Source organism: Vigna umbellata, chromosome 1 (assembly GCF_029865625.1).
Source record: "Vigna umbellata cultivar VRB3 chromosome 1, Vumbellata_1.0, whole genome shotgun sequence".
Taxonomy (NCBI): domain Eukaryota; kingdom Viridiplantae; phylum Streptophyta; class Magnoliopsida; order Fabales; family Fabaceae; genus Vigna; species Vigna umbellata.
The window spans coordinates 10,935,706-10,955,158 of NC_142165.1; the positions used below are offsets into that span (position 1 = coordinate 10,935,706).

The window sequence follows — 19,453 nt, forward strand, 5'->3', positions numbered from 1 at the left end:
ATACATGGTGTGTGTTAATCTGCGTATAGAATCTGTAAGTTTCTCCTGCATTAACACCTTTAGTGCTCCTTTGTATTGAGTTTATATGTACATACTATGAGGTATTTAGTCTACTGCCATTTTTTGTGACGACTATTTTTTCCGTTTTTTGGCAGGTCAATTATGGCAACTTCATGCATGGGCTGATGCAGAAGAATATCCAACTTAACAGAAAGGTTCTGTCAGAGTTATCTGTGCACGAACCCTGTAGCTTCAAAACTTTGGTAGATCTAGCACATTTCCAGGAAACAAGAATGTAGTGATTCCTCCAAGAAAGGTTGCCTTCTAGGGACGTGGCACTTTAGCAAACATTTAATGGTAGTTTATGTTAGAACCCTTAGCAAATTTTAGCAAACAGTAAATTTTATTTTAAAAGACATGCTTCTTTTGTAGTGCTAAGTTTCTACGGTTTTCATTACAAACATACACGTGTGATCATTCACTGCCCAAGACTATTACGAATCTCCTTGCTGAAAAGGAACCGTGAGACTTTTGAGTAGTAATCTTGTTTTAGTGCTTGGTGGGGTTAGTAGTTAACCCAAATCCAAATGGAAATAGAGGATCATAATTTTTATCACCAACATTCATTGGAAGTTGGTTAACTGTCTTGAACCATGTTCTTGCAAGCTTGCCGGTGAATCCATAATCACCAAATAGAAGATCAGCGACACCTTGGCCTTCAGTTCCTGGAAGCCATGCAGCCACAAGAGCGTCTATTTTTGATAGATAAGGCTGAATCACTACTGGACGACCAGTGATGAGAACTACCACGCATTGGATAGATTCACATACATTGGTAATGGTGCTTGGACCTGGCTCAGGTATAGTTAGATTCAAGCTATCACCAAATGTTTCTGCATAAGGGGGTTCCCCTACAATGACTATGGCATAAGAAAAGTTGTTGGACTTGACAAAGGTGGGATCGGGACTTTCCTTGAAGAAAACATTAGTAGCAGGATCGATTGTTTGTTTTACAGCATCAAGAATTGTTGTACCTGTTAGGAAAATGATAGTTTTTGTCAGATAAACCGTAACTATCCCACAACAAAAATACCATAATCAGACATCCAAGTTGCAGTGTGTATGAATGTTTTACGTCCTAATCCATGAAGTTTTTAAATGGTTCAGAGTTAATGTTTGGGGCAAATTACATTGACACCGGTGGTTTTTTGAAACTTCACACCATACTCTTACCTTTTTAACGACCAAAGTAACCCTTCTTGATTATTTGAAACAAATTAGATTGTATACCTAGGCCCTCTTACCCAAAGATATATTACATTCTGTATCCTTGTAATAGGTTACTCTATGCATTGAAAAACAAGGTTATGCATATTTTTGAAGAAAAAAGAAATGAAGAGTTTATTTTGTCCTACACCAAAATTAACTACGATGGCTTACCAACTGTGAATTCTGTATCCTTGTAATAGGTTACTCTATGCATTGAAAAACAAGGTTATGCATATTTTTGAAGAAAAAAGAAATGAAGAGTTTATTTTGTTCTACACCAAAATTAACTACGGTGGCTTACCAACTGTGAGATTGTTGCCACCAACCCCCTGCCAGGTAATTGTCCATCCTCCACATTGGTAACCCAAATTGTGAGCATGACTTCCTGCAACCAGTATATTTGCAGCTTTCTTGGGAAGGGGAAGTAGAGGTTTCTCAGCAGATTTACCATTCTTTAGCAACACAAGAGATTTCCTTACAGCTTCCCTTGCTAACTGTCTATGCTCCTGTTCAAGGCACACTAGTTCATAAAATAAAAACTCTTTTCATTTGAAAGATATTAAAAGTACATCCTTCTGAAAATATACCTCACTACCAAGTTGATTCACCAGGCTTAGATCAGCAAGTGGATTCTCAAACAGGCCCATGACAAATTTTACTCTTAAGATTCTTTCCACAGCATCATCAATCCTACTTTCAGGGATAATATCGTTCTTTACTTGATAATGCAGCACATCAATGAATTCGGTGAAATTAAAAGGAACCATGATCTGTAAAACAATGTAAATGTAGTAATAAGTGAAGAGTCGTGATACTAAATTTCAGTCACAAAAGTCATCAAATTTCTTTGTTTTGTTACCATATCGATTCCAGCACCAACACCAGCTTGAATAGAGTATGAATAGTTAGAATGAGGAGGAGAAGTAATCCTGTCAATGCCAAGCCAATCCGATATGACAAAACCCTGATAAATGCCAAAAAGAGTACATCACAAACTGCATGTTTACTCATTAAATTTGATGGAAGATCTTATCTTATATATTTAAAAATAGACTTAATAGGTAAAAAAGAAAGTTGAAAAACCAAAACCGCATGTAATCTAAATTAAAAGAACCACTTCAATTGCTTTGTTAGAGAACTAATCAAAGAAGTTTTATTTGTTACCCTGAACTTCAGTTTGTTCTTGAGGTAATCAGTGACAAGAAAATGATTAGCATGCATCTTCTTCCCATTCCAGCTAGAGTAGGAGACCATTACTGTTGAAACCCCCTTGACAATGGAGTCATGATATGCAGGCATGTGAATGTTAAGCAATCCTCTATAATTGATCAAAGTATTGTTCTCATTAATACCCCTGGATGTGCCACCATCTCCTACATAATGCTTAGCACAAGCCGCAACCTTGTTCCTGTGTCAAATTAATTAAAATGTTGAAACAATATTGAAGTTTAATAATGTAACACTTTTTGTATAAGCAAAACTCAATTTTACACAGAAATTTCGGAACCCAAAATCTCAAAGAAAATAGCATAAATACAAATGAATACAATACTTTTGCATTAAAAGCAGAACAAAAGCTTAACAACAATAAATTATAAACCAAGAGCTGAGGAGGAACTGAGTGATTATTACCATCCAACATATGTGCATGGAACTATGGAAGTATTTAAAAAGTTAAGGATGGCCAAATAATCTAATGGTTCACACTGAACTCAAGCTCCTGTTAAGAATCTTACTTTCCAGCAACATAGGGAACCCCCTTTCTGGAATTTCCACTGATGTCTCCTTGCAAACCAGGAATAATTTCAGTCATTGCTTGAACAATCTTAGGGTCCTCACTGTAACTTTCATAGCAACGCCCCCATCTAGGATCTCTGCACACCTATGGAAGAAAAAGGCTACCAACATATTAGGACATTTGATAAATGTTAAACTTTTACTCGATCTAAAAGGAACGGAATCATCAACATTACCGCAATGCATGGAGCAAAAACATACTGAATTCCAGTAGCTCTAACTTCAAGGGCAGTTGCATCTCCAATCTTCTTTATCAGCACTGGATCCCTGTTAGCATTATATAATTAGGTTAGCACTCAGTTAAGCAGAAAGGTAGTGCTAAAAGATAAAAATGAAATTATAACTCATTTTAAAGATCTAAAAGGTCTCAATAATAAAATCCTATAGTTCAATTTGGTTTGTCATTGAATGCAGGATAATATTTGAAGGGTCTAGTGAAAATGTCAACATGTTGAGATATCGTTTCAACTGCATAAGACACCATTAGCATCTGAAAACCAAGGTCTTCAAATTACAAAACAACAAAAAATTATCTTGTCACAAAAAAAAATGACCAATATTATTCATTAAGCATATACACACTTGCCTTGTAACTCCAAGCCCAACATTGTGAGGAAAGATGGTGGCCTTGTAGACATTATTGTGGCCATGAACTGCATCTATGCCATAAATCATAGGAATCCCAAGGCGTGTAGACAAAGATCCATTCTGAATCCCATTCACCATTTGGATCCAAGTCTCAGCAGATGCATTTGTTTTTGGAACACTGCCTCCCCCACTCAGCACACTCCCTGCCCATCAATCATCACATCACATCACATTTCCTTCTAATGTCACCTCCCTAATTGCAGACACGATTATACCCTTTATATCAAAGAAATCGTACACTTGTATAAGGGAAAAAAAAACATTACTAACTACAATGCATAGTATAGTAGCATATAAGGTACTGGTTTTTGGTCAGAGATTGGGTGAGAGCTCACCAATGAAGTACTTCTTCATCACTTCAGGAGTGGCAATACTTCGTTCAATCTGCACCATTTGACCTATCTTCTCCTCCAGGGTCATCCGCTGCAGTAAGTCCTTGATTCTAACATTCAGTGACTGTGTTGGGTCTTTGTACTTCAAGTATTCCGCTTGTGAGACAGAAACTAGGCAGCAAAATAGAAGAACAACAAAAAGGGGTGCTGAAATTGCCCCCATTTCAACGCTTGAAGTTGAACCTAAAAGTTACATACTTGAATGTAGTGAGATATTTTCACAATATATAGCCATAAGATGTGAATTCCATTATTTGACATGCATAGCAAGCAAGAGAAAAACAAGTAACTTTCAAAACACATGAAATGAGAGCATAGGTAAGACATTAGGAAAGGTTACCTCTACTCCAGGCACTGAAGGGAAGAAGTTGAATGCAGATAACGAAGTGGGTTTAAGACTGAGCTGTGTTAATGTGTACTGTGTACTTCTCTGATAAATTATCATGTGCTCACGATCATATAGTCACATAAATTTTATTTTTATTTTTTATGTTACTTAGCTAAATGTTAATTATTATCATAACTCTCAAATATATCATTCTTTCTATCCTAAAGTAGTAGTAGTTTTATTTTTCTGAACTTCTAAATTATCTTATATTCCTATTTTCAATAAAATATTAATTTTATTTCTCAAATAAATTATAACAATGTTTGTATTTTTTTAAAAAAGAATTCATTAAGACAAATTATTTTAATAAAATTGTTTCAATAAAATACGCATATTTATTGTTATTCTTGAAAAACTTTAAACTACTATTAGTGTAGAATGAGAGTGCAGAGAAATTAACAGAAATTGTACTAAGTAATAATCATGGAGCACTCAATAATTTATTAATTTAATAATTTTTTGAGACTAAAATTTTGTTTGGTTTAAGAGATGGAATAATTTTGTGTAACTAGAAGTAAGGTAAGATAATTTGATAGTCGAGAGGAAAAGTAATTTCGAAATTGATAAAAACCAATATTTATTTCAATTTTTTTCATTACTCTTCTTTTTATACTTCTCTTAATCCGAAACTTTTAATTTCTCTTTTATTTATTTATTTAATCTACTTTTACTTACCTTTTTATTTGCATATAATAGTTTTTCTGTCTTTAGAAGAGGCAAATGAGAGGTGATATTGTGAAGAGCAGCTGTGAGTGATTGGTTGCAGTACAATTACAGGCTGTGTTTCTGATGTTTTGCCAATCATATAATATACCTTCCAATATTAACTACTCACGTACAACAGAAGGCACTGTTCTAAAATGGTATTTTTTATGCTTAAATTATCTCTTTTGTTTCAAATAATATTTATTACTTAATTATTATTAATCTCATTTTATTTTTGCTTGCTTACATCCCAACTCTTTTATTCGTAACCATGTGCTAAAATATGAAACATAAAATGCAATAAACATATTATTTTAAAATTATCATAAAAACTCAAACAAAAATTATCATATTTATGAAATTAACTCCTTTCAATAAACAGAATTGATAGCATCAATGAGTTTTGAATAGATGATAATTTAACTAATTTAATGTGTACCATCCCTTCAAAATAAGTTAAACAAAAATTAAATACATCTTTTGGATTAGTGTCTAAACTTTCTTAACGTTTAAAAATGAAAATTTCATTAACTAAACTTTAATACTACCATAACACGTAATTTATGTTTAAATAGTTAAAAATAAAACCAAACCATAAATCAAGGATGATTTCAATCTGAATCCTCAGATTTTAGAGATAAAAATTGGATAAAATGTTGTTTAAAGTATATGAATATCATGTAATATTTATATATTCATCTTTAGACATCTAATATAAACTAAAAGAAACACTATCTTTTACTAGTATTTCACACATTGCTTAGTATTCATATGCAGCATTTATATTCAAATTAATATGGATGAATCTCAACATGCAGAATTTGGTGATCTTTTCGTAAATTTAATAAAAAGTTAGTCCTTACAAAATAACATATTGCAGAATAAAATTTTGTCGGCATGTGTTCCTTTTAACAAACCGACCTTTTCTCAAATAAAATTACTTTTTATAAATTTTAAAATTACCTTCGACATAAATTAGTTTTTATAAACTAAAACATGTTCATGTTGATAATAAAGCAAGATCAACACCAATTTAAGCACTTTTATGGATAATTAAAGTACATTACCGTCCAGATATATCTTATTCTTGCTGCAAAAACTACCCTCATAAACTAGCCAGTGCTTCTTATTGTGAACATATGAAAAAATTGAAAGTTTTGCACTAGCATGATCATCATGTGAAATAAAATAATAAAAGCTCAACTTATTTTAATTCTTTACCAGAAGGACTGAAAATTGGATAGAAAAAATCATTCTGCTAACTAAGCTAGGACAGTGAACAGTATCATGTCCTTCCCATTTTCCATTTCAAGTATCTTTCAACATTGTCAAGTCCACATAGTGCTTTCACCACAGGCATGGTTGCAGGGACCTCCAACTGAAATGCAGAATCTTCTCCTTCTTGGTTGCTCCATGAAAGAAGTTGTTTCCTTGCTTCTTTCACTGCTGCTCTTGTGGCACAGTGAATTGAAGCTGCTAGAAGTAATGGTGGCTCCCCAGATGCTGCAGCAACAAATTTTTAATATTTTTCATTTTAGATTTTCAAACAAGAACAGCTGAAGCTTTCTCAATCTTATTAACATTCTAACACAAAAATAGGCTGCAGCATGCCTACAAGTTATAATCACATTTTCCCCCCCAAACTATTATGCAGAAGAAATTGAATTGATTGTTTCTGTTCCATTCACTTGCACCTTAGCTTTGATACCAAACCTCTTTTCTTTAATTCCTGTTCTAGAGAAGCATATTCAAGCTACTACACTAAATGACTAGTTACTATATCATGCATCACATATTCAAGCTACTACACTATTTGACTAGTTAGTTACACCACAGCAAATATATATGGTTAACAAATATTTTCTCACTTCAGACCAACATTTTGGAATTCACTGCTAGAATAAACCTATAATGAATCAATGGAAGAGGATTTACAGAAGTTCCCGTTTCATGACAAGTGATGTGCATTCATGAGGACAATAAACAAATAACACCAATGCACAGAAAGATTTTTTGTGACTTGGTCATACCTTTTGAAGAGAGAACTCGATGCTGGTGGTGACCACTGTTGAGGATTTGAACATTAAACTGTAATGGTATAGTGTCTATTGTAGGGATTTTGTAGTTCCAAGTGCCGTCTTGCAACACCAAACCATCAAGATTTGTTTGGTATTGTTCAAGCATGAAATACCCCAATCCCTGGACAAAAGCTCCTTCAATCTGCAGGATGTGATTATATAATCAGGAGGAATTGCAAATACATAGTTGAATAACTGAACAGTATTTGTAACTTGATAGAGACCACAAACATTCAAAGACCTCCAACTAAAATCTTAAGCTTTTTGGTTTAGTAGGTTCTTAAGAGATATTTTTAGCTAAAGGAACCAAAGCCTCTTAGTTCTTAACAAGATATCAGAAAGTTATCAGGAGTTGATTCTTGTGTTCTGCACTTCTAAAAATCAATGTAATTTTTTAGTAAGGAATAGTGTGCAAGTTCTTAGTCTCCCCTTGACTCCCCTAGGGCCTCAAAGTATTGTATTGTGTTATTCCTTGATTAAGAGTTGAGTTTGCATGACAAATATGTAGTCAGTTTACCTGTCCTAAATCCACAGCAGGGTTGAGACTCTGTCCACAATCATAAATAATATCTGTTTGTAAAAATCTGGTTTCACCATTCAGAAGATCTATTTCCACCTGAGAAATAATTTGCATGATTTAAAATATCAGTACAGGATAAGTTGTCTCAATTACTTCTATAACATGGCTTTTGTGAAAATATGACATCAGTGCTTACATTCAAAAGTAACTATCAATGAACTTGAAAAAAATATCAATTTGATTTGAAATGTGCACGAAAAAACAAATGAAAAACCAACCCACCTCACTTATTGCAGCACCATAATTAAGGTAGCTCATGGAGCTCATGCTGGGTACATAAAATGAAGATGCTGATAAGTTCACAGCTTGCATGTTTGCCTGCATTTCAATAAATTCTCAGCAACGTGGCAATTAATATTTATGCTTATGGACTAGGAAAATAAGAAGAAATTCTCTACACCCAATTCCATTTGCACAGTTTACTCCCCTAATATTTTCTTAATTGAAAGGAGTTAATTATGATCCCATAAATTGTGAGAACACTAGGTACCTACAAGACCTTAATGGGAAATCCTTGAAGCTATACATCTTATGCACAATTACAAATACCAATATACATTCATCGATGTAAATTAAGAAAAAAAAAACATGTTTCTAAACCTCACAACAAAGAGTAGTTAAATTCAATCATAAATAATCTGTCAATGTGGATCATAAAGAGAGAAACAGTTAAGATGATCAGAAAGAGAATTCCTTGAGAGGAAAACTTATGAATGTTATAGTAGCTACCTGAAGAATAAGGGTCTCCCAGTTGATAGAGCCCATTTCCTTCTGCAGGTTTTCCTTAAGAGGCTTTAGCCTCTCTACCAAGATATTACAGCTAAGCCTAACTGCTTCGCAGCTTGACTCTGATGTAGTGCTCCCAGCAGTGAATCCTCCTTGAATCAAGCTCACAGTATCAGATTGTATAACCCGTATTTTGTCCAAGAGACCTCCAATTCCATCACATTGAATAGCCCCAAGAGCATATGCAGCCATCTGTTTCACCTTCGTCCAGAGACCCTGACCCACTTCAATTCCTCCAACTTCAACAACAACAGACCCGTCTGAAAAAATACTTACTTTTCCAGGAGTTGGTCTTTGCATCAATTGAATCACAACTGGTACTCGAGAGATTCCCCTTTTCTTCCAGGTGTTAATCCTGTTAAACTCTTGCACCATTTTGGTTCTCTGGTCATAGTTTGCAGAAACAGCTAACTCATTCCATATTATAGGCAAGGTATACTCATTAGGTTCACCATGAGAGTACTCATAGAATGACTGAAGACTATTGTATGTGTGAAGATTAATGCTTCTGACGGAGTCTACATCCTTTGAAAGTGTAGCTGCTACATTTTCTATAATAGCTTCAGCAATAAATGATCCCTGCACTTCCCCAGGGCCCCTCATAGCAGATCTGCTGGGATGGTTTGTTCTGCATACCTTTATATCACAAGCTAGCGTACCCCAATCGTACTTTTTTAGTGCAGAAACTACATTATGTGGCATTATTGCACTTATATCTACGTATATCCCTGCATTGACCAGAATTTGAAGTTTGAGTGCCGTAATCTTACCATCATTCCTAAACCCAACACTGTATGTTATCTTCATAGGATGCCTTCCTCCAGCCATTATCATATCTGTCTTTCGATTTAGATATATCCTTACTGGGCGCTGTAATTTATGTGCAGCTAGTGCACATGATGTGGCAACCTGCAAGATCCACTTGTTAGTACTATACACGCATGCAGACATATAAAGTTTTGCATGTAAGAGAGACTTTGAGAAAATTAGTAAGGAGGTGGGGTAGCTACTATCACAAAATAAGAGGGAAACAGTTGTACGTTACTTCAAAATTTTGTAATATTGAGAACGTGGACCTCAGGCTCAGTTGAAGGAGATTTCCCTAGGTAAGGATACTATACTTCCTATTTGGTAATAAAGATTTCATCGCATACTTTGTTCTTTCTTGGTTTCCTTTGATAGTTAGGGATAACTTTAGGGGAAGTAGCTATAATTCCTAACAACCAAGCAGTATTTGGACATGAAATTTCCATAGGCCATGGATTCAAATTTGAAAAACAACCTCTCTGCTTGCAAGGGTAAGGCTGCATACACCTACCGTCCACAGACTCCACTAAGTGGAGATCCCATGCACAAATAAACCTTTAGTCTTTGGTAGTGAATTTGCCCAAATAATTTGTGTAGATATAAATGATAGTCATATGATGGAATCCTTGTGTGTCTTAAACACAACAAAAGAACATATTATGTCTATTATGTACATTGACCATTTAGTAAAATACATTTAACACTCCCCCTCAAGTTAGTGTATATAAATCATTCGTACTAAGCTTGTTACAAATATAACCGATTCTAGGACCCCCACATTGATTTGGTGAAGACATTTGTTAATTAATCATTGGACTTAATAAATTGAGTAGTAAGGTCTTCATATAAATCTTTTCATGGATGGCATGACAATATATCCCAATATGTTTGATCATCTCATGGAATAGTAGATTTGAGAAAATATAAAGGGAAACTTAGTTATCTCAAATGAGAGACATTTGTGTAACTTCCCTGAATCTTAGTTCTGTAGGTAACTATTTGAGATTTTTGCACTGGGATCCATAGGTGTGCCAAAGGGCTTGGAATTCATTAATTCAGTCTCCTCTAAAATATCCAATGTGTACTTCCTCTAAGATATTTAGGTTTGTCAAGGTCTTTTGTCTAAAAGTAATGGCAAGGGTGTTGCTTTATTTGTAAAATGTCTTGGTGATTCCTAAATGTAAGAACAATGTCATTGGCACACACGACAACTAATGTCAAAGGGCAAGAGAAGTGCATGTGTTTCAAGACACGGGAGAGCACGTGTTAGCTTTGACTGTTGTGATTTTATTAAACACCGATCACCCAAAAAATGTGATTTTGGCAGCACAATGGCTGCCTAGGCAATGTGACCGAAAATGGCTGGAAAAAAATGGACAAAAGCGAGGATGCCCATAATTAATAAGAAAAGTTTGGCACCAAAGGACATTGGGAACACCAAAAGGTAATGGATTCTGTTGGGCTCTAAGTACCATGTAGAGATCAAGGATAAAGAGTCATATAATGGAATCCTTGTATGTCTTCAGCACAGTAAAGCAACATATTATATATATTATGTTCATTGCATTACGTAGAGAAGGGCCTAGGCCAGTGAGGACTAGTCTCAAGATTTATTCAAAGAAATTCTTCTAGAGGATCTTTTCACCTAATGTTTTTATACCTTTTTTTTACCTGTTTCGTTTGCTTATCTGAACTTTTTATTTTTACCATTCCTCCCACTTAACATTATTTTCTATCCAAGAAACTATAAAATAGCTTTAGGAATCCAATTTCTATTGTATTATATTCAAAATATACATTTCAATAGAAAATGGCTGCTTTGATAAAAAATTAAATAAACATTGTCAAAGACATCATAAGGACATCTCCAGATTGCTGAATATTATGCATAAATAAAAGCAGTGGAATGACTATAGAGACTTTCTTTTTCTTTTCTTTCATATTATTAGTGTATTCCCCGAAAAACAGGAGATTTGAAAGTTCATGTCAAGACTCTACAAAATTTATTAGTTAGTCAATGAAAAAAACAATAGACATAAAATAAAAAATTATATTTTCAAAAAATTATAAATACTTACAGGCATGGCTTTTATGGACTTTCCCCCGAAACCACCCCCAACCCTTCTTGTAATTACACGAACATTACTTTCTGGAATGCCTAGGCATCTTGCTATAATAGAATGCGTACTCTCGGGGCATTGGTTTGAAGAGTAAACCGTAATGCAATTGTCTTCATCTGGAACAGCAAGTGCAGTTTGTGGCTCCATATAAAAATAGTATTGAGACCCAAGTTTCATCTGTATTCCACATATTTTATTCAGCATAACCATTGAAACAATAATTAATCAGGAGCAAACTTCCACATTGCAGAGGAACAAAGGAGCACAAAGGCACGAAATGAGAGGAAGAGGGAAAACAGAGGAGAGAAATAAATAACTTCCAATGTACCTCAGCAGAAAGAATCTTTTGATCTGCTTCAGCCATTCCTTTTGATATATCACCTACTTCTTTTGGATAGACAACAGAAGGAACTTCGAAAAAGCTAGATCTTTCAAAAGCATCTTCAACTGATAGAATAGGCGGCTCAAGATTTTCAGTATCATAATCAACAACAGCTGAGTTTGCAGCCATATCTGCAACTTTCTGAGTATCTGCAACCTAGAGAAGCCATTCCATGACTAAATTGGTAGTATTATCATATCAATATCCAAAGAAATGAAAAATAAGCTCATAAATTGTTGGATCACAATAGGGATTAAAAACTCACAACAAAGGCAAGGCGTTCACCAACACATCTGGCTTCTTCCTCTGCAAATAGAGGTTCAATCCCAAATACAGTCTTAGATCCAATGTTTTCCCCACCATTGGGAATGTCTTTACTTGAAATGACATCCCTTACTCTATCCAGTTGCAACTCAGGGGTGAGTTTTATACTCCTTACCCTTGCTAAAGGTTTAGCACTATAAATATATGCTCCATGTAAGCAATTTGGTGGTGATGGAATGTCATCTACGAACACAGCCTCACCTATATTTGATTATTCACAAGTATGTACTTGTTACGGAACATAAATTTAAATAACTAACACGAAAGCCATAATTCACAGGCATCGAACAGCATAAAACAAGACACATACAAACTAGCCTGTGACTATGAAAGTGAACTTTTGAGCATAGTTAAAAGGAAACCAGAGACTTCAAGATGCAAAAGTATGGATGCAGAAATTCATCAGAATCAAAAGCATTTGGAGCAAGTTTATATGACCTGGGAATTGGAACTTTTAGCATTGTTATCTCCACAACACTTATAAGGTAACCGGAGACTATAAGATGCAAAATATGGATACACATTTCATCAGAACCAAGACCATGGAGAACAGTTTTCTTTTAACACAGTGATTTTGAGAGTCTTATCCATTTATAGGACCTATAGAGGCTCAGACGTATACAAACTAACAATCATAAGCAAAGAGGTTGTTTCCAAGACATAAAATTTGATCACCAAGGTCACAAGCTTACAATCTTATGATAGCACTAAGGACCATTTTCTAGCAAATGGAATTTAATAGAAAAAGGCACCAACTTTGTCGTGTAAATATTCTAGTTTACTGCCCTGAAATGTGGATAGAAATGCAAAGAAAAGACAGCAGTCTGAGAATCAACTTAAAACTTAATGATACAAAACACACCTGAAGCCTGTAGTGCAGCTCCAGACTTTACGATTGGCTCACCAACAGGAAGATGCTCACAGCCTGCTTCAAGGACTTGTTTACCAGATGTTAGTAAAGTTGGAACTTTGTCATGAGGTATCTGCTTCTGACTGACTTTTAATTCAAAATCCTGAGCAAACAGATGATTATTATTTCCATTCAAATAACCATTGCTTATTCTTTCAGGACTGTCAATAAGAGGGTTAAAGAACTGAAAAATAAAACCAGCAGCTAAACTTGAACGATAAGCTGTTATTGCGTTATCATCTTGAGATGCAATAGTGGCTTTAATCAAGTCGACAGCATCGTACAGAACGCTAGTACTTAAAAGTTTTCCAGATAGAAGTTCCTCGACTTTATTCCCTCTGATTGCATGTTTACTGCCGTAAACACCAAAAGACAACCTACAAGTATCTATCAGAGTTCCACCAGAATCCTTGCATGGAGACACCTTAACCATGAAAGCGGCATTTAAGTAGGGAAGGGCATTACCAAGGGGCCTTGGAGAAGCCCGGTATGTTTCAAAGAGGAATCTACTTCTTGGTTCTGAGGATTCACTTTGATTGAGTTCCAAACTAGGAATTTTAATGCTTAAAAGCACGCTTTCCAAACCTAACGCTGGTCTTTCCAGAAATTCTTCCAGTGTCAGCCACTCAAATTGTGTGCCAGTCATAATGTGAACCATTGCATCAACAGCAAGAAGTATTACTGTAATATCCGAGGGAAAATTATTCCTTTGTGCCATGACTAAATTTCCCCCAACACTGGCTGTGTTCCTAATAAATCCTGAGGCAACTTTGCTCATATGATCAGCAATCTTTTCAAGTATCATTACATAATCTGGGAGAAAGTCACCTCTGATATCTTCCCTCAGTACTTCAATAGCTTTAGATATTGTCACTGCTGCTCCAATTTCAATCCCTGTTCGGTCCTTTCTGATCTTTGAAAGCTCAGAAATTCCCCTTAGATCAATGTACAAATCATAGTCTTCTTTATCTTTGTAATATCCCATACCTGTATTACTAACTACAGTTTTTATCCGTGTTCCATTGGAATTGTTTGATTTTAATAGACTCTGAAGCTCGGTTAGACTAATAGGTCGGTGCCAACTGTGCTTCCCAGAAGCCAAGAACACATCTTGCTTGATTTCCTTCAAAAACGTAGGAAATCTACTACTCAGTTGATTACGATCATATCGAGGCAACCTACTAACCTTTAAGTCCCTGTTATCTCCCTTTTTCCAAAACGAGTTAAACCCCAAATCCTCCATGTCAACATCAGCTGCAAAGCTTTTGCAGACATCAGAAATTGGTCTGTACCCAGTGCAGCGACAAAGATTCCCTGCAATAGCCTTCTCAGCTTCACTAACAGTTACTTTTGAGAACCCATCTGGTGGCTCTGCACGATCGGTCTTTTCAGCATTGACAAGAGTTCCAAAGAGGGAAACACACATTCCAGGAGTACAAAAGCCACATTGAGTGGCATGGAATCCTGCAAATCTTTCATGAATTGGGTGGAATCCTTCTTTAGAATTTCCAATTCCTTCACTGGTTGTTATTGAACAACCATGTATGCTGCAAAGTAGTGTGAGACAAGAGCTTGCTGTAAAATCCTCAACTTGTTCAAGCACAGGATCGTATCTTGAAATTAAAACTACACAAGCACCACATCCCCCTGAAACCAACCATTTCAAAACATCAAGTACCAGATTGAAAAAAGAATTAGGACTACTTAAAGCCAACACCTTCTCCTTCTTCATCTGCATGAGTAGACCACTAGAAAAATAAGACGAAACATTGAAATCACAGTTGTCTAAAATTAATCTTACAGAGAAAAAAAAGAGGAAAATATAAATTCCTTCAGTAAATACCAAGCTTACAGAAATTGAAAGGCAAAAATAAAAAATAAAAAAGATCGGAAATTCAAATACACCCATGGAGGGGAACAACGCTAAAAACTAATTCAGCAATGAAACAAACAAATCAATAAACTCCACGAGCTCCGAAAGATATAAAAATGGTTGAACACAGAGAAAGACAGGCATGCATGTACCTTCCCCACAGCCAAGCTTGGCACTCTTGAAACGAGTGTGAGTACGCAAGAATTCGAGTAAAGTGGTTGACGGGTGAACATGGGTGAGCTCAAACCTCTCACCATTAACACCAAAAACCAAACTTGTTGGAGTCTTCTGCAGTTGCATAATTTCAGCTGCTAGTGTTTCAGTTTTCAGTAACAGAACAGAAGAAAAGCTTAAACTATTACAGTGTCTGCGTCTGTAGTGAGAGTAAACATTCCGAGGTGATCAACCTTTCTTTATAACAGTCAACTGTTGAGAGTGACGTAACAACATTGGGTACGGGTATGATGCCCTTTTGTTCTTCATTTTCATTATCTTTTACTAAAATAAATTTTAAATATCTATTAAAATTTAAGTATTTTTGTTCGTTATCCATTAATTTTTTATTTTTATCTAAAATTGATTTTGTATATAGCTTATTATACAAATGTTTTCAACTAATTCAAACAAGAAAAATGTAATAAAACGTAAGTATATTAAAGTGGGTATTGGATCACTAATATTAAAACTATTAAATAATAATCCATTTTGAAAAATAAAAACAATTAGTCAGTATATAATTGACTAATTTAAATATTATTTTATAAATTAAAAATTATTAGTATTTAAAATAATTTTGTAAGTAGAAACTTACAATAGATTGTTGAATTAAAATCTAAATTGATTTTTAACATTATCTATTAAAGTTTTAGCTATTAAAAAAATAGTATTTACATTTGTTTTTAATTTAAAATTAGACACTAATTTAAAATAAATAATAGTAATTAGTTAAAATTTTGATAACCTGGTTGGTAATGTAAAGGATCAAACTTTGATAGATAATGTTAAGAACTAATTTAAAATTTATTTCACAAACCAAAATTATATTTTTTTATTCAAAATAAAAACTATTTTAAATATTAATAATTTTTATTTTATAAAATAATCCAATTTAGTCAATAAAATAATAATTTTATCGTATTGTAAACTCACTACCCAACCTATATAGGAATGTATTAAATTTAATTTAATGCAATCATAAATATTAAATTTAATTTAATGTAATCATAAATATTAAATTTAATTTAATGTAATCATAAATATTAAATTAAATTTAATGGAATCATAAATAAATCTCAACTTAACCTTCTTAAACTGAATTGAGTCATTAAATAACTTGATTTAATGAATTTTATTAATAATTTAAATAAATTAAATATGTATTTGATTCTTAATACGTATATTTATTAAAGAAAAAAAATTAATATTAATATATAAACAAAATTGTTACTCTATAGCGTAAAAAAAAGTTGGAATAATTGTAAAATTAATTATATTTTCATCGTCTTTATTATTAGCAGAATTTAAATACAACTAACAAAATTAAAATATCTTCATTAAGAATATTTTTTTTATAATAAAAATAAAATATGTCAAATATTTATTCTATATTTATCAATTTTTTTACAGTGATTATACCTATGAGTGTATTTTAGTATAAATAAGTTTTAAAGTTTCCATAACTCATTTAACCTTATTAATAAATTATATTAATAAAATTAATTATGTGCATTAGTTAAAAAACTATAATAAAGTTTTATTATGCATGTTCATTTATTATAATTAAGACTTTTAATAAATAAAACAAATATAATAAATTACTTCAATATTTTTTGTTTTATTCTTAGTTCACTTAGTTATTGTATATCTATCATTCAATTGCCTCTATTGGTGATGTGGATGAGTTTTATCCAATGTAATATTTTAACCTTTTCACATTCCTTTAATATGTTTCTTAATGATTTTTTTTCTACGCCATTCTTCTTTTTTTCCATTGTTAGAGTTACTCAATTAGACCTTGTAACAATAGGAAATAAATTATTGCCTTTATGTTATTACATGTAAGAGAAAATTATATAAATTTTTATTTTAATCTTTTAACTCTTATTATTAGATAATATGATAATATTTCAATATAATTTTAGTAGATATAAAGGAATTTTTTTATAATATTTTATAAATTTTTTCTATTTCATTAGTCTTTCACTTATTTAGAAATTGTTTCTATTGTCTATATAATTGTTTATTTTAAAGCTATTTGTTGTTAAATATATTAAGGTGGTAGAATGTAAAATTAGGTCGAATAAACTCAGTAAGTATTCTATTTTTATAGGAAAATGTTTTTTTGATAAATTTTTATCACTTTTTTACAATTGTTTTACAATAGTTCGTGATTGATTCATTTCAAACATCCATACCAATAAAACAGTAATACATAATTTATTATCAATAAATTGTTTAAAAAATTATTAACATTTATAAAAAAGATATAAATGCATAATTAAGTTTAAATACCAAAACAAGTTTTACTTTTTCATTTTTATTTAAAAAAAACATCTCAATCCTTATTTATATATTTAATGATTTTGTCTTTCAATATTAACTAATTATTTTCTATTAAAATTAGAAATCATAAAAACAATCATAAAAACTGATATAATCAAATATTTAATATAAAAACATGCATTTCTATGTCTTCAATGTCAAATGTTTATGAAAAAATTATAATTTTTTCAAATCAAAATACAAAATAATAATTTAATAAAAAATTTATATAAAACATTACACAATTAAATTTTATAACAATAAAAATATTTATTAATTTTATCAATGTTAATGAAATGAATTTAATAAATTTAAAGAATGTTTCAAAAGATTATAAAAAAATATTTTAAATGTTTTTTAATTTCTTTCTATAAATTTTAAAAAAAATCTATATATTTATACACAATAAAATATTACAATACACCACGTGAACAGAGAAAAAATATTAAACTAATAATAATTTCGACTTTTATATATATATATATATATATATATATATATATATATATATTATTCTTTAAATTTTAATTTATGTTAACAGGTGATAAACAATATTCATAATGACAATTTTTTAATTTCTTTCTGTAAATTTTAATAAACTCTATATATTTATACACTAAGAAATATTACAATACACCACATGAAATTGAAAAAAGAATAAATATTAAACAAATAATAATTACAACTCTTTTATATATATATATATATATATATATATATATATATATATATATATATTATCTTTTAAATTTTAATCTATGTTAAAAGGTGATAAACAATATTCATTATTGTAATAAATAAAATGTATAACGTTTTATATGATAAAAATAAACAAAAAAATACAAATATATATATTAAAATAAAATAATTAAATGTATGTTTTAGAAACGACTTTATATATTATTAAAGAAAAGAAAATCAAATGAAATGATATAGTTAAAGGTATATTGAAGAAAAAAATCAAATAAAATAATATATAATTAAAGGTATAATAAAATAGAAAGTACCTTATACATTTGAATTTTTTTTCAAAAAACCATTAAGAGATAATAAAAAAATTTAAAATGAAACAAAATTTTTTCAAATAAAAAATTAAACACAAAAAAGAAAGAAGATATATCTTTGTGTATTACTTAATAAATAATTTTTTTTCAATTAAACACCTCAATTTAAAAATCAAACATTTTCATATGAAAATATATATATATGTATATATATATATATGTTAAAAAATATATAAATAATCAAATGTGAGTTCCAAAATTACTTGATTTACTTAAATTAGTAATACACAAATTCAACATACTTATGAAAAAATGATATGTAATTAAAATTGTGATAAAAAAATTACCTAAAAAATGTGAGTAGTCCTTGTAGATATAGAACTAAAAGAAGCATTAAAAAAGTTGTGAAAAATGAGTGTGATGAAAAAAATAATTATAAAACTAAAGAAAAAGAAAATAATATATATATATATATATATATATATATATATATATATATATATATATATATATATATAAAGTATTCTCCTGTATCTACATTTTTTTTTCACTTTTACCTTTTATATAACTATTTTTTAATTAATATAATAATTTTACTAATTTTATCCTTTCAGTAATATATCTTTTAAATTTAATTATCTTTTTTAGTTGATCTTTTTTTAAAATTTAACCATTTAAACTAAAAAAATTATTTACATTTATTTTAATAATTTTATTATAAAAATTCAATACAGATACATATATAATATATATTTATTTATTTATTTTAGGTTATTCAATAAACTAAAAATACTTAACTAATTCAAATAGAAGGTGAGGAGGATGAAAATAAGTATTTGGACTAGAGGA

General features: G+C 31.3%; 2 protein-coding genes across 4 annotated transcripts; both read right to left on the reverse strand.

Annotated features, from left to right (window-relative positions):
• Positions 1–384: 384 nt before the first annotated feature.
• On the reverse strand, positions 385–4,582 carry LOC148204609 (uncharacterized). Of its 2 annotated transcripts, XM_088094371.1 has the most exons (10): positions 4,447–4,582; positions 4,050–4,289; positions 3,653–3,857; positions 3,243–3,333; positions 3,006–3,151; positions 2,434–2,677; positions 2,129–2,233; positions 1,857–2,039; positions 1,571–1,775; positions 385–1,034 (listed from the first exon to the last, which is right to left on the reverse strand). In XM_088094371.1, exons 2-10 carry the CDS (start codon positions 4,267–4,269, stop codon positions 550–552), a joined length of 1,884 nt encoding a protein of 627 aa, XP_087950497.1. In that variant the 5' UTR covers positions 4,270–4,289; positions 4,447–4,582; the 3' UTR covers positions 385–549. The 2 variants fall into 2 exon arrangements, with proteins under 2 accessions (XP_087950497.1, XP_087950494.1); XM_088094368.1 differs by lacking the exon at positions 4,447–4,582 and having other exon boundaries at positions 4,050–4,305.
• Positions 4,583–6,223: 1,641 nt separating this feature from the next.
• LOC124842099 (abscisic-aldehyde oxidase-like) lies at positions 6,224–15,448 on the reverse strand. 2 transcript variants are annotated; one of them, XM_088094382.1, is made up of 10 exons: positions 15,212–15,448; positions 13,139–14,833; positions 12,218–12,477; positions 11,899–12,108; positions 11,529–11,747; positions 8,587–9,552; positions 8,080–8,175; positions 7,795–7,893; positions 7,230–7,419; positions 6,224–6,702 (listed from the first exon to the last, which is right to left on the reverse strand). In XM_088094382.1, the coding sequence occupies exons 1-10, from the start codon at positions 15,357–15,359 to the stop codon at positions 6,485–6,487; spliced, it is 4,101 nt and encodes a 1,366-aa protein (XP_087950508.1). In that variant the 5' UTR covers positions 15,360–15,448; the 3' UTR covers positions 6,224–6,484. The 2 variants fall into 2 exon arrangements, with proteins under 2 accessions (XP_087950508.1, XP_087950504.1); XM_088094378.1 differs by having other exon boundaries at positions 13,139–14,918; positions 15,212–15,445.
• Between the last annotated feature and the right edge of the window lie 4,005 nt (positions 15,449–19,453).

Coding starts and splice junctions, on each gene's coding strand:
- LOC124842099 (XM_088094378.1), bottom strand. CDS start 15,316: ATGGTGAGAGGTTTGAGCTCACCCATGTTCACCCGTCAACCACTTTAC. Junction 14,919..15,211: donor CAAGCTTGGCTGTGGGGAAG/GTACATGCATGC, acceptor CTACTCATGCAG/ATGAAGAAGGAGAAGGTGTT. Junction 11,748..11,898: donor AAAAGATTCTTTCTGCTGAG/GTACATTGGAAG, acceptor TGTGGAATACAG/ATGAAACTTGGGTCTCAATA.
- LOC148204609 (XM_088094371.1), bottom strand. CDS start 4,269: ATGGGGGCAATTTCAGCACCCCTTTTTGTTGTTCTTCTATTTTGCTGC. Junction 2,678..3,005: donor GTTCCCTATGTTGCTGGAAA/GTAAGATTCTTA, acceptor AATTTGACACAG/GAACAAGGTTGCGGCTTGTG. Junction 1,035..1,570: donor TGGCAACAATCTCACAGTTG/GTAAGCCACCGT, acceptor TTTTCCTAACAG/GTACAACAATTCTTGATGCT.